The sequence below is a fragment of the Plectropomus leopardus genome, chromosome 13 (assembly GCF_008729295.1).
Source record: "Plectropomus leopardus isolate mb chromosome 13, YSFRI_Pleo_2.0, whole genome shotgun sequence".
NCBI lineage: Eukaryota > Metazoa > Chordata > Actinopteri > Perciformes > Serranidae > Plectropomus > Plectropomus leopardus.
This window is the reverse complement of record NC_056475.1, coordinates 17,934,302-17,950,256: the sequence shown is the minus strand read 5'-3', so window position 1 is coordinate 17,950,256 and position 15,955 is coordinate 17,934,302. Positions and strand designations below refer to the sequence as shown.

Sequence of the window (15,955 nt, the reverse complement as noted above, 5' to 3'; positions counted from 1 at the left end):
AAATGCAGAACAGAAAACAAGCAGCCAGGTAACCAAACAAAAAGCAAACTTAAATGCTGTTCAGTTTTTTTTTTAAAGTACAAAATACAAACAGGTTACCAAAAAACACAAAGTACAAATAAAATGGGAATCAGAAGCCAAACTGAAACAATCTGGGATAACATTAAAAACTCAGGTGAAGACATGAGGAAACACAGAGGCTCTCAGGGAAGGTAACATCACGGTTAACAGACGAACTGACAAAGAACCAACGAAAACACACAGGTATATACACAGGAGAGCACTAATCAAGATAAGGACACACAACTGAGGTAGTGGACACAGGCAACGGGAGAGAAACGCACGGATTGGCTAACAAATGAAGGTGTGGCGGGGAACACAAGGGTGAAGCAAACGAGACTAAAACAGAACAGGCGTGCAGGGAAGACTCTAACAAGGGAGGACAAAAGAGACTGATAGAAGACAGGTGAAACTAATCAGGGAAACACAAAGACAGGAAGTGTTTTGCACCAGGTCAAATTCCTTGTATATGTAAATGTACTTGGTAAGTATTCTGATAAAACCCGATTCTGAAAACCAGACATGACACATAAGGACTGATAAATACAAAATAAAACAAGAAACAGAACAAGAGTAACTAGAAACAAGGAAAACAAGAAACATGGAACACAAACAGAGAACCCCAAAACAAAGTCCATACAATAACACAACACAACACAACACAAGAACCTGAAATCATGCCAAAGGTAAAGCAATGAAAATTCTCTAAACATAGCATACACATACTTTTATAGATCTTATCAGGTTAGACTTTTTTTAGGGAGCTAAAATACAATTTGCTGCCGTCCTCAGTCTACAGCAGTACATTGCTTAGCTTTCATGTCGTCAGGGGTAGCTTTAAAAGAGAAGAGAAAGAGTCACTGGAAAATGATCAAATAACCAGGTAAATATATCAGGAAAATCTTTATTTCTTTTTTTATTTTTATTTTTTTTTTTTAAATAAAAAAATAAAAAAAAAAAATAAAAACAAAATTAATAGAAAAAAAAAAATAAAATCTTTATTTCTAATTACATATTTAAAATTAGACCACAGAAAAATGTTTGTATATTTATTATAATTAATTATGGGTTTTTCAGCACTTTTTTGTCAGGTCATTTCCTGTTTTTTGTTCTTTTTTTCTCCCTAATTTCAGTTTATTTTCTTTTTTCCCCCATTTTAATTTCTTGCTAATTTTGGGGTCATTTCTTGTTAAGTTGCTTCCTTTCCATATTTGGAAATAAATAAAGTCAATTTTCTCAGGTTTAAAAGAGTTAATTTTATAAAGTTCCAGTACCTACGCTCGTCACCAATGACTCTCCTCATGCTGCATTCACAAATTACCAACATTAACAACGAGTTAAAAGCAGTGAATAACAGTATAAGCAGATCATTTATTGTTTCTTTTTACATGTGTCCCTTTACATGATTGTTCATACAGTAATTAAGTAAACTGGAATCACTTGAAGTCCAACTCTTTAATTTTACTATTGAAGATGAAACCTCATTAATGAAGTAATTAAGTAAGCTGGAATCACTTAATAAAGTCAAGCTATTTAACTTTACCCACAAAGATGAAACTAGAGTTTAGGATTGGCACGCTGTTAATGTCTGCCTGGGCCATTACATTTCGCATAAAGCCTTGTTTGTCCACTTAATGGCATGTTTTGGTTCATTATCTGGCGGTTAATGGGGTTTGCATCTGCTATGAGGCTATTCTCCCTTGTGTTTAACCTATGCTCTCTAATTATCATGATTTAGAGTGAGTGCGGATGCCAGCACTGATCCACGGGACTCTCCTTTCTGACACATGTTGACAAAACGTGCGAGTTAACCTCCAGCCATCACGTGCGGCATCCAGCCAAATAAAGATTTAAGATGCAGATCTCACTGTTAACCTTTGTGTGCACGTCAGTCACACCCGCCAAGGTCAGTCAGTTGTGTTTGTAGTGTTGCATGACCTGCATGTATTGTGTGGAGGTGATGTCAGAGCAGTGAGCTTTCTGCACTTGAAGAGGCTGCTCTTCTGATTCACAGCTCCTTTATGCACGCTCTGCCACCTGCATGGAAAAACCGCAGTAAAGGCGCTCAGTGAAATACACGCTTTGTTGTCATCCTATTTTTAGGGTTAGTATTTCAAATGACACAGCGAGGATGACAACAAGTGACAAGTAAAGTAACAGGCCTACTTTATACTGAGTTTTACTATCATGAACAGTACAGTTAAAATGTTTCTGCTCACCAGCTTATTGAGAGCCAAAAGGTATGTTATTTATTTTCCCTATTTAGAGGGACAATTCAACCCAACCAAAATACAATTTTGTCTTCTTACCTGTAGTGCTATTTATCAGTCTAGATTGTTTTGGTGTGAGTGTTGGAGATATCTGCTGTAGAGATGTCTGCCTTTTCTCCATTATAATGGAACTAGATGGCACTGGGTCTGTGGTGCCCAGAGTGCCCAAAACAAACAATAAAAAAAAAAAATTGACAAACTCAACAGCAATGTCTGTTCCAGAGTACTCAATTACTCAATATAATCCACAGACATCTTGTTAGCAGTTTTGTGTAGGAACTATTTTCTTTACACCTTCCAAAAGCATCCATGGAAGGAAGTATACATCTACACATGGGCAAGAAGCTCACACGTGTCAGTGCGAGACGTAAACATGAATGGCCTCCTCGGCTGAGCTGTGATGATAGCTAGCTCACTGATGCTGCCCTTTTTTTCAGTTACCACTCGCAGTCTTTCAACGGAAAAAAAAAATTATAGACCACCATAGTAGAAACGCATGAAAAACTGCTGACAGGACAGCTCAAACTGCAAACAAGGTAAATTATGACGTTCCCCATTACATTTTTATTATTTATTTTTGCTGTTGTCTTTCAAATATTTTTTTCTTTCTGCATTTTGAGCATCACAAGCTGAGTGTCAGCTAGTTCCATTACACTGGAGAGAAGGCAGGCATCTCCATGGCCGATATCTCCAACATTTGGCAATTCACACCAAAACAGTCTGATAAATAGATAAATAACATAAATAGCATTACAGGTAGGAGGGAAAATATGTAGAACTGATTTTCGGGAGAACTGTCTCTTTCAGAATGTTTTTATGTCACTCAGTAATATTTTTTGGTCATTATTATAGCCTACATGTTATACATGCTACATGGTGTTAAGGCAAAATTTGAATGATCTTAGAATCACAAACATCTTTCACAAGTAAACACAGATGCATTACATTTTCTATCAAAACAAGGTTTTATTGCATAAACATATATGGATATATTATTTTTTTTAGATTAAACAGATTAAACTTGTTATTTGCATTTTTAAATATCCATTCAGTTGGCGACTATTGCTGTTTTCTTTCCCCTTTTCTAAGCAGCATGCCAAGGTTGTATTACATATCTGTGTTTAGTTTTTATCGCTATACAATCTACAAGGTAAAAACATGTTTTGGTAAAAACAAATCTCAAAAGCAACTTTCAAAAACATGAAAATCATGAACTGATTCCGTCTTGTTACAGATGTACAGTATAGTAATGTAAACTTCAAAAGTGTTGATAAAAGGTCTTTCAAACGAGTTCCCCTTACATAGCCATGCAAGGATGTCTGAATGGCACATATATTTGAGAATTGTAAAGATAAAGTGGTCTATGCTGGTTTCAAAAGGACCATGACACTAATAGACAGGTGAAAACATGGTCCGTTGGTCAAATGTCAATGTGCTGAGAATATCAAAGACATAAACTGACTCACGAGGATAAGTGTAGCATACATTATACAGCAGTTTATACAGGACTATGAGGCAGTGAAAACATTCCAGAAAAACCTAATGTGACTAAAACACACAATATATCGTAGTCAGTGTCCATTTGAACCGTCCACAGTGAGGCCTACAGACTCTACCCTAGATGACGCGAAACAGAGATGATGATGAGGATGTTGATGGTGTGACCTTGTATTTGCATATTTATGAAAATGCCCTCTCCTGCACTCTGATTTGATTAATAGCTGGTAGAAACTAGAAAAAATGGCTATTACAGTATAAACTGGAGAGTCAAATATGTGACAGTAGTACATACATACCTACATTTAGACCAAGGCTGTGCCACCACAAAGAAAGATTAAATGGATTTCCCTGTCTTTCAGAGACACGAAAATCTAAACAACAACATGCGTACTGATTTACAGTATAATACATTTTTGCTGTGATACTTGATTTTACAAAGCTATTTTTTTATTTAAAAAGAAAGCCCTCCCCCTTTTTATTTTAAACTCACATGGCTGCACGTTAGTTTGATTGAAAGATTTAGTTTTCATCTGACAAGAGACCAAATGATCGCTTCAAGGTAGGAACGAGAACAAACCATATCAAGATCCAATAAAGTCCAAGGGGAGCACCGTGCAATTTAGGAATCAACGCATCTTTTTATGGCATATAACATTGAGTAGTAATGAACACCAACAGGTGTGTTTCAAAGATGGTATCAACACAGGCATGGGTGGATTATGAGACAACGGACCCCTGGACACAGATATACGAAAGGCCCCACCACCTCTCCTACACAGGAGGAAGACACAGACTTTGTAGTGGTTTTGCCTCTTTTTTTTGTTGTTGTTCATTCATTATTTTGTGTCCCTTCATAGCCATTATGCATCTCTTTGGGGTTTTGTGTTTCTTTGTGGTCAATTGTATGTGGTTATTTTGTGTCTTTTTTAGATCATTTTGTGGTTCTTTTGGTTATTTTGTGTGTCTGTGGGGTTGTTTTGCCTGTTTTTGTAGTTACTTTGTCTCTCTTTGCAGTTTATTGGTATTTTTGTGGTCGTTTTGAGTCTTTTCCAAGTTGATACAAATTAAAATAAGTGACATTTTGCAGATGAAGGCCAGGGGGGGCCTGACATTTCGGCCCCCAGCCCTGTGCCTGGTAGGCCTGTTCAGTAATCCATCCATGAACATTGGGCTGGGCAATTCCTTCAATAATGATTGATGAAACAATATTTATCAAAATATACTTATTATATCTTTAAATATCACATAATAACCATAAATAAAATAATATAAAATGATGTTCATGGTAAAGAACTGTGTTCGACCAATTCTTTAAAGGTATACTATGCAGGATTGATGGTTACCATGTATAAAGATGGAAAAAAGCATCTCTTCTTAATCCCTCTGTACAAAACTGAAGCCAAAATATCGGGGATAAGGCCTCAGCCATCTTGCCCTGGAGACATCATTTGGAGTCAGTTTGCGCAGTAGCAATTTCCCCGATATCAAGTTCCTGGCCACACACCTGTCTGACCAATCGACCATCAAACATCAAATAACTAATAAAAAGCAAACTCATCAGAAAAACAAATACTTGAACAAACATCATCGTGATAACTAGACTATTACCCAAAAATAACAAAAAATTATTTGATGTGTAGTTTGAGTTTTTAGTTATGCCCATGTCCGATTAAGTGGCATGATAGGGGGCGGGGTTTATGACTTATACTGCAGCCAACCACCAGAGGGCAATTTTTGGTTTTACTTTTAGGAGCTATGCTGTTGTTCATCTTTATATACAGCCTATGTTGTAAACACGCTCATAAGCAAAGGAGAAAGTAAAAGCCAACCCCAGATTCATCCTTTTGGTGTTTGACCTCCAAGAATTTCCTTTTTTTCAGTGCTGTCTCGCTTACGGTCTGACCCCTAACTGCTATTTTTTTAAACTGCCCTGACCTCACCTAGGGGCTCTGGGGGTCCACACCCATAAGGTCACAGAAAATATGAAAAAAATAAAAAAAATACAGGCAGAAGGAAGAATCTCAGAAAAAAAATCAAATCAAATAAAAAATACACCGTCACTCTCTAAGAGTGCGTCACACATTGTCTATACATTGTTTTTCTAAGAAAATCCTGCATAGTATTTCTTTAAATGTGTTAAATAAAACCTTAATCTCAGGTAATCTTAGTTCTGAACGTCAATTTGCTTAAGACCGTTTGTTTGGACAACAGAGTTTTAGAAAACAGTCACAGGAAATGGACATATGATTATGATACTACTCCAACAGTAGATTATCAATGACTTATCGCCTAGCTCTGCACCCACATAAAAAACATCCTCAAATTGAATCTGTGGTGTCACTGGGATGTTCATCCTCGAGGGGGCTCTATTATTAAAAAAAAAAAAAAAAAGTTGGACGTGATTGTAAACTCCTACAAGGTCTTTTCCAAACTTTTCCTCCCAGTAAGCTTTATAAAATTGTAGTGCCATAAAACATAGCTATGACCACAGACAGGACAGGTACTGCAGCAGTCACCTTCAGTTTCTCATCTGATCCTGAGCTGTACACTGGTGCGACAACATCATTTGGTTGTGAAGGGGGAAAATAATCTCGCTTTTGCCATTAAAAACAGTGAATGCTCACCAACACAGACCAAACTGCCCTTGTGAAACTGTCACAACACATATCAAAGCTCAAATTCAGCGGTGTTGTTCTTCACTTCTGAACACCTTGTAAACATGGCTGTTCAAGCGTTAAGCTGCAGTTCTCATTTTAACCACTAGAACGCAACCTTTTCCAAGAAAACAGCTGTACCGACAGCACGTCACAGCTCTGCTGTATATCCCTGATTTGTCTAACTATATCTACCCTTCATACATTCTGCTGTTGCGAGGAATAATACATTACACAAGATAAGTAATACTATATATACAGAGAAATCCATGGGAGCTAGAGATGTTTGATATGGCAGTGTATATACTGGCATGCTTTTTGTGTGGTGTATATTTACCACAGTTGGGCAGTATTACAATGAGATGCTGAGGTGAAATATTTTCTACAAACACATTACTAAAAATATCATATTTTATCTCAGACCGTTCCTACTGTTAACCAAACCATCGCATCACTATTATCTTATATCCCTCTCATCATGCATTTTACACCTCTCAGACAGCCTGAACTTACATTATGTACTGTCTTTTACACACCTACACAAATGTTCAGTGACCAATCAATCAGTCAATCAATCAGTCAATGCTAAGACTTAATAGTAAAGACAACAGGAAAGTGATGATTTGTTCCTGGTCCCTCACTGAGTATTAAGTTGTGCTCCTTGTAGATACGCAGAAAGACTTCATGTGTCCCAACATTAGTGGATTGGGTCAAGGATTTCGATGTTTCACATAAAGTTTGATGTTTCTAAACGACTATATGGGATGTGATGGATTAACTATGCATCTAAATACTGTGCCCAACATTCAGTGCCCACATTCACTCACAGTCAACGCTACTTCTCTAGGGTAAATATGCAATTGTCCATAATAACCATTATTTGTTTTTTAAATTAGGAATGGCTCAAAGCACCTGATAAACGTTTTCGTTAATTAGAAAATCAAGTTTAAAGGGTGGTCTTGGTCTTGAAAACAGTGAAATAAAACCCTCCATTTATTTTCACTGTTTATAGAAAAACATATATATTTTTTCCAGTTCAGGTTCCTCGTGATCGGTAAGTCCAGTGACTCTACATGGTGACATCTTCAATGCAAAACAAATATATCTCCCTCCATTTCATGTACATTGTCTGCTTCTATAAATTCAAATTAAACTCAAAAAACTCAACTGATTGTTTAGAGAAGTGCTCGGGTTGTGGCTGGTCCTGCTTTGGCTGCGATGTGAGGTCATGGCTGTTCTGTCCACTCCCCATGCTCACAGTGCAATTGGTTACTCCATGCCGTTCCGCAGCATCTGATTGGCTGCGATGAGCATGACACTGATGATGAAAGCCATAGCGAAGGCGCAGATCAGGCTTTTCCTGACACACGTCTGCCGATTCTTCTTCTTAGGATGGACTGAGAGGAGTGACAGAAAAGAGAAAAAACATATGAGGCAAGAGTATAGCTTCTAATGTAATTCTCTGACCCAAGTTCGTGCCTCTCCTGTGATGGTGATTAGTTAATTCATTAGTTAATGCATCTGCATACATAACCATGATGAAATGCTGTCATCCCAGCCTACAGCAGTGCAACAGCAAAGACCAAAATACATGGAAAAATAACTATGTATATCTAAAGACCTATTGATTTCAATCTAATGAATAAAAATAAATAAACAAGTAAATAAATATGTAATAAAATAAATAGAAAATGTGTATTTAAAGGAACAGGAATCTCTGATTTCTTGCAGAGATTGAGGAGTCTTTTAGGGATCAGTGCATCCCAGTACAATCAACCCCAAAGTCCAGATTGTTCGATTAGTGGGAACACTGTTTATCGTAACCAGGAACAGTGTGTTGGTCGGTGCTCAACTCTACTTGGAAAATGTGGTCCTGAAAACCAACTGTACCAAAATACCGAAGTGGACTGCTGTTTAACGTGAATAGCAGTCGACAAGTGGAGTTTAAAAGGTATTTCTCAATGCGGTTTCCCCCAAAATCTGCATCTGTGCGCAGCACACGCTGATCTCATCTTCTGATCAGTACGGCCATGGGTGATAAAGTAGGAAGGCAGGAAAGAGGGTCATTTTTGACACAGTCTCCAGAATATTAACAATAGCAGGCATAATGCAGAACTCAGCTCCGTTGTATGGGTTTGGATCTTGTGATCTTGGCGTCCCTTTACACTGTAGCAACAACATAAACAAACAGATGATGAGGCAAGTGAGCGGGTACGCAAAAACACATCTAATGTGAAAGCTTAGTGGTCTGCGTGTAGTGGCAGGGAGACTATCATACTCTGGGACGGTACAAATAACTGCGGATTTGTGTGGCATGGCAAGGGGTTAGGCTATTGGCCATGTTATTTTTTGGGGGGCATTTTGTCTTTGGCAGAATGGGGTTTTAAGAGACAGAACCATTTCTGTACAGTGTGTAAACACACTCACTGAGGTGTGCACTCACAAGTGCCTTTGGAGGTTTTACAACTGGCAAATGACGAATAAAACAACAAATTATTACAGGAAAGCTAATAATATTAGAATGAAGATATCTTTCGATGTTTTGAGGTAGAGTTATAGCTAACAAGACAATATTTTCGGTCATGTACATTGCTGACCTAGTGTTAGTGTATAGGTGTTTCCTCGCTGCTCATGTTAATGCATTCAGCTTTTTTTTCCCCAAATAGTAATTTATCTTTATCATTACTGTCAAGATTTCTCGTAAGGGCTTGTCTATAGATAATCTGAAAAACAAATAAATAAACAAAAAGAAAACAAACACACTTTTCTTAAGGATACATTAATTTGCTGCAATATTTAGCATATTGCTACAGTAACTTGATTAGACTAGCTTCACTGAAATAAATCATAATTAGCTTGTGTTTTTTTTTTTACAGAGACATCTGTCATGGCTTGACAAGTTGAGCAATCAGTTTTATTCAACATTTATGTAGTTAACTTTGCTATGACTTGTGATAATGATAGTAAGATTTTATGTATATGTTGATTATATTTATTGGTTACATAAAATATAATGAGACTTCGATTAAACAGCTCCTCTTAATGATGTATCTGTCTGTGCCTTTCTGTATCCCTGATGATACAGTGACAGAGAATGAGCTCGTAGTGCTGCAGAGCACCGTGAGCTGAGCTGAACATCTGCTCTCAGTAGAGTTAATACTCTGTAGCCTGGGACCTTGTACTCTACGCCTGTGGGATAAACGTCTTTGTTGATTTACCTGCAGGAATAAGAAGGAAATACTGGAAGCGCTGAATATTATTTGATCTATGTAGAGTTATGTGTTGTCGGCAAGTGGCAACCTCTGGGGCTGAAAAAATTAAGCCAACACAGTAGTGCCGAACACTGTAGTTCTTTGAACGGCCACATGGGGCTGGCTCCAAAACAGAGGAAATCCCCATAGATGCCTATGTTGAAATGCCCAACTTTACAGCAGAAACAAACATGTTTACAGCCTGGTGCAAAAACAGTTTGTTTTTTTTTCAGATTTTTTCCTGTTTATGACAACTGTATAGGTGATGGATTTTTATATATTTTATGTACCTGGTTACATTTTATTGAGGCTTAAAGTTCTGCATAATTAAGGACCACTTTGAGTGACAAGCTGTCTGCCTATAGTGTCCTCAGCTTCTCAGTCAGACCCACCCTTCGCTCCTCTACAGCTCCAGCCTCTTGTCTGAAATTTGGTCACTTCTTGCTCTCAAAAACCAAGATGACAAACTCAAGGCTTCAAAACGGGAGTCCAAAAACAGATGGGTTATGTCACAACAGCTATTTCCATTATTTTTTACACTCTATGTGGTTACCTAGAATTGACCCTTATTTTCTAGTTAGACACATTTTCACATTAAGAAAACACCCGATTTATTTAATTTAGAAAAAATTACTTTCAGGCACAGACAACCACCAGAAACTCCAAAAAATTACTGCACCTGGCCAAGAAATAGTCCAATACATTATCCACATAAAATCAGAAACAGCAAACATGCTAAGCTTAGCTAAACATCTACTGGCATTAGCTTTAGTGCATAAACATATTAAACTAATATCATCATCTTCTCATATGTCAACAAGAAAAAAGCACTGTGTTTCCCAAAATGTCAAATTATATTCAGTAGCTTAAAGTAAACACATAAAAAATGTAGGTCCATTTTCTGTAAATAATACAAATGTGCCAGTACATAAATTTCAAAACAACATGCACCAGCATTTCAGGAAGTATAAAACTGTACAAAGGAGCAGTGGAGATCAAGGGGGCCATTTACATCAGAGACCATCCTATAACGGCGCCAGGGTTATGATCTCCCACCCACATACCCCTATCTTATCACATAATCAAAGCACATGTGTGACACCTGAGCCGCTGACAGTGTGAAGTGAAGTGTGATGAGCTCTGAAAACGCGAGTAAACAGACCTATGAGTTATAGTGAATAAATTTAAACCTGTCTCTCAAGGTGCAACTCTTATCTTTGACCCAGACAAATACTGTACAGATAAAATAGCAGCTAATATTTCCAGTTGCTATGTTTTGCATCTTATCTGAAAGCCAGATCATTAGAAGGTGTGTCAATAACGTAAAAACGATGAATGCATGAGAGGCGCAAACTGGTTTTCAAACTCTCTATGCTGCAGCAAAAACAAAGACAAGAGGAGGGAGGTGGAACTTTTCTGTTCTGCTACCTATTTGTGTGGGCTGAAAGTCAGTTTTCCCCCCCAAAGACATAATCTCAGGAGATTGAAAAAGGAAGAGGAGTAGAGACAGATGTGTCCTCCAACAGGCCTTGCAGCAAGAGCAACAACCAAAAGTTTCCTCTCTGTCAGCCCCCTTGTCTCAGTTTGTTAGAATCACACGCCGCATCAATAAATCAACTCGTAGCTTTGAGTCGTGGATCTAAGAGGGGCTGTGAAAGGCGCTGAAGTCCCGACGGACAGGAAGAAGATGGGTAGGAAGCTTGCATGAAAGAGGGAAGTTGAGGATGTGGGAAGAGGGTTAAATGTGGGGAGTAATACAGCTGTTCTTTACAAGAGAGACTCTGTACCTCTTCATCGCTTCTTTACTCTTCCTCATGCCTACTTCTCCTCTTTCTACTGTTCTATTCCTCTCTCTAACTCCTTCCCTCAACACCAAAAACTTTGTGAAAGAGAGTGCCAAGCCAGCAGTTCCCTGATCCCTTCTTTAGCCTCTTATCTCCTCCTTCACTGTCCCTTCTCTGCTAACTTTCTCCATTTCCTCCCAGCTGTCTCTTTTTAGGCCTCCCCGAGACTGTGGGCCAGTACCCAATGGATTCATTAAGACTTTTCCAGTTTTCCAGCGTGTTTGATCTGTCTTTACCTTTGTCCTAGTCTGACTTGTGGATGTTTCACAGCAGAAAGGCAATTTCTTGCGCTGCACCATGACTAACGCAGGGTCAGATTTAGGTTTTTTCACCCCTCTTCTCCCTAAAGCAACATAATTCGGTTTTATGTCTCAAGTAAAACGCCTTCTGTGTTTCACTGAGGCACTCATTAGCAACTCATAAACCCTCTCGTTTTGGTTTTAAAATTTCAAGAAATGAATCCATGACCTTGAGATTAATTATTGCGTCTGTTTCCTTGAATGTGCCTCAGCAGCATTCTTGACCTTGCTCTCAGGATCGCCCTGGCACAGATGAAACCGTGGTGGATATTTATGTTGGTATAGCAGCAGAGAAAAAATGAGGGATTTCACCTTGAATTTTGCCAAGCAAGACTTTGGAAGTCATTGAAAAAAGTGTGTATGTTTAAAAGTGCTTTATCACCCTCAACTCTACACTTTGTCTTTTCCACTTTTTTTTCTGACAGCCCAAAGAAAGACTTCAGAGAGTTTTAAACTGTCGCTGGGAAGTCTCACTTGCCTTAACCTTTCGTCTTGCCTTCACATTCCTTAGTATCTTTCCTCCTATCCTAAAATATAACTCATCATTATTCTGGTAGATTTAGTAACACCTGTGTTGACTTGCAGTCACATCAAGTGTGATTGTATAATGCAGACCACTGATCCATTCATGTCAAAGTGTGTGGTATCAGCTACTGGAAGGAGCAACAGATTTTACATTTGTCTGTTTTGTCTAAACTTTAGCTTTAAAGGAATAGTTTGACAATTTGGAGAATATGCTCCTTTAAATTCACATGTTGAAATAAAATTTTGGGCCTGGCCACACGCTGGAAACCACCCCACTCCCTCTTTTCCGTGTGTGGGTTTTGACATGTCTGGATATTGCATACTTAGAGCTGTCGACAGCTTGGGCACACGGGGCGAAAGAGAAAACAGTGGAGATGTGAAACTCAGACTCAGTGAGCCTAAAAAGCCTTGTGAAATGAATATTTTGTCTAAAGTTGGTGGTCTGGGTCCCACTGGGGTTGGGGCGGGGGGATGTTGGTCCTCTTAGTGAGACAACTGTTAGTTATTCTATTTTATATCATATCTACATATCATCTTATTTTACCAGTTTTGTCCTTTGGACATTGGTTGCATGTATCATTATTAACCTAGAATAATCTGTTGATTCATTGATATATGCTGCACAATGAATGTCAATAAAATAAAATAAAAAATGATCACAAAAAACAACCTGCTGCATTTTCTTTCACTCCTTTTCTTGGATCTAACTAGGTGGGAAGATGACGCACTTGTTTTTATTTCTGCTGAATCAGCTCTAATTGGTAGGTGTCGTTACTTAAACAGCAGAAAACAGCTGTCATCAAGCATAAAGACAGACCAGTTAGAAATGCTTACCAAACTAGAGAAGCCTGGAAACAAGCTACTTTAGTCCTGCTTCCAGTATTTATGCTAAGCTAAGCTCTTGGCTCTCGCTCCAGGTATGAGAGTGGTATTGATCTTCTTATCTAACTCTCATCAAAAATATTAATACTTTTTTTTCCCCAAAATGTCAAACGATCCAAAAACAGTCTGATCAACCATAAAGTTAGTTTTTTGGAGAATTTTTTGGTTGTGGATATTTTTATGTGGCTCACTGTCAAACTAAAGGTCCAGTAGGATTAAGTGGCATCTAGCAGTGAGGTGTGAAGAGAAACGCCGTGTGTGTAAGAGAAAAACAATAATTTAGTCATCCAGTTCGATAACATTTGGAAAGTGTAAAAGAGCCGCAAGTTTAGATTTTTTAGACCGCCGTTCAAGCTAGTTAGGTGCTACTCCTGATGTCAGTCACTCTGCCAGTGAAGTAACCCACTTGGGCCACGTTTTGGCTGCCGTGAGTCTCTAGTACGTATGCTCTATAAGCCAGTAGATCCAAGTATTTTACACAATTCTACAACCAGAAAAAGAGATTTTTCTGCTCCACGCTCCAATGAGCAGCTCTCGTAGGAATGAACAGGGCCCTGCCCCTATAGCTGTATCCAGACTTCCTATAATACATCTATGGAGAGGACCCGCACCATATGTAGATATACACGGCTCATTCTAAGGTAACAAATACACAATCATTCTTATTTGCAGTAACTAATAAAAAGCATAGTTTTGAATATTATATACAATTTCCTCTGACAGCTGCCCATAAATCCTACATGCTGGACCTTTAACGTGTAAAATATCACATAAATTGCATTATCAAAGAACTTTTCACAAGCAGAGGTATTTATAACAGCAAAGTTTCCACGAGAACAGCCTCCTCACCTCCCTCATACTCAGGGCAGTTCCCTGAGGTTTCATTGAGGCTCTCCTCCTCGGTGATGATGATGTTCTCTATGTCCTTCATTGTCAGGTGGTCCCGAAAGGCGTGGAACAGCACCTGCTTCAGCTCATCCAGAGACAGCTGCTGCATGTCAAACTGCAGGGGCACAAGACGATCAATGCAGAGACACAGTCATCCACAAACAGGCTTTATGAGGGCAGATAAATATAGAAGATTAAAATGAGGTGAGAAATGTACAAGATGCACGGAATTATGGCACATATGAAATTGCATTTTACTGCCTGAATGTGCAATTTACAGGTGCTGTATGTAAGTAGGAAAGGAGTCGGTTATAATGTAATGGCATCATGCTTGCCTATGCATCATCGGTGCTATTTTTGGGTGCCTGAATCAGTATGCAAACCTGCGTGTGTGTATTGATAAAGGAGGATAAATGCAGGCAAGCTCAATTGGTTTAATGGATGTATCAATTACAATGGAAATCGCGGCACATTTATGTCCTTGTAGGTGTTTGTATTCTCAGTTGTGTGTGCATGTTTGTGTTTAAAATGATAAATGGACTCTAGACAATCACTGACTCGAAGCCTGAATCCTAGACTCTGTCCTAGTCTCCATCTGCCTTTCCATAACATCACGTCCTTCCTGCCCTCCCAGCAGATCCCCCCTGCAAGACGCACACACCATCCTCAAACCCACTAGCATCTACATCCAGATTATTTACCTCACTGACAGCCGCAAATACAATCAGTCGCTTGGTTTAGCACAACAGATGGACATACTGAGGCAGGCGAAGCAAAGAGGAAGAAAATAGGGGGTATGTATTGAGTGAGAAGGAGAGGGAGAGAAAATAGGAAAGCATGGGGAGGTCAGAGAAAAATGAGACCAAGGAAGAAGTGGGAGACACAGATGGAGAAAACAGAACTGGCAGACAATTATGGTAGCTAGAGACATAAAAGAGTTGTGATGGTGATTAGGAGATGCTTATTTCAACAAGGGAGCGGTAATACTGCTCATCTTTTATTGCCATGCTCGCTAAACACTAAGAACAGCATCTGGCATGCTCAACCACCTGAAGGAAAAGAGCAGATATTGTTTACTAAAGGAAAGGTAGCTCATGAGACATTAGAAAATGCAGTAAGAATGGGTATTGAACCACGATATTGGCTCTGACCAAAATGCCTGGTCAGATTTCAAGTTTATTGGTCGGCTAAATGTTTTCTTGGAAGAGCCAGGCTGCCTCCAGTCTTTATGCTAAGCTAACTGTGTCCTGGCTGTAACTTCATAACCAATAGATATGAGAGTGGTATCGATGCTTACATCTAACTCTTAGCAAGAAAGCAAATAAGTGTGTTTCCCACTGACTTCAAGCATAATTTTGACATTTATTTTACTGAGCTTTAAAAATGTTTGTGTCGAGATTACACTTAACATTTGAAAACGGTTCTGTTTAGACATTTCTCACAGTAAAGTATTGAAAAATGTTTTGGTATGATATAATTTGGCACTGGTAATGAAACTCAGATATTGTTTTTGCACTTCTATTGAAAAAAAAATATTTTACTGAGCTCTATTTACTGATGTTCTCTGCAGTTTCAAATCACAACACAATCAGTGGAACATAACTAATAAATTAATGCATATGATATCATCTCTCAGCAGGCATACACACACGATAAGAAACACACATACACACAAGCGCACATGCATTAGCTCTGGAATATTGAGTCATTTCTTATTTGTTTTGCGTCTTGCATGTCTGCTTGTGTGTGCAGTGATGTGTAGCCATAAAACACTGCAAATGT

At 38.5% G+C, this 15,955-nt stretch overlaps 1 protein-coding gene across 1 annotated transcript in view; it reads right to left on the bottom strand.

The window, feature by feature from the left end:
• Positions 1 to 6,697: 6,697 nt before the first annotated feature.
• The window catches only part of caln2 (calneuron 2), a 40,318-nt gene continuing 31,060 nt past the window's right edge, over positions 6,698 to 15,955 (bottom strand). The window contains exons 7-8 of the mRNA XM_042499456.1: positions 14,135 to 14,288; positions 6,698 to 7,881 (exon numbers count right to left, since the gene is read on the bottom strand). Of these exons, the coding sequence (XP_042355390.1) occupies positions 7,754 to 7,881; positions 14,135 to 14,288 (282 nt within the window). The 3' untranslated portion in view covers positions 6,698 to 7,753. The remainder of the gene's footprint in view (positions 7,882 to 14,134; positions 14,289 to 15,955) is intronic.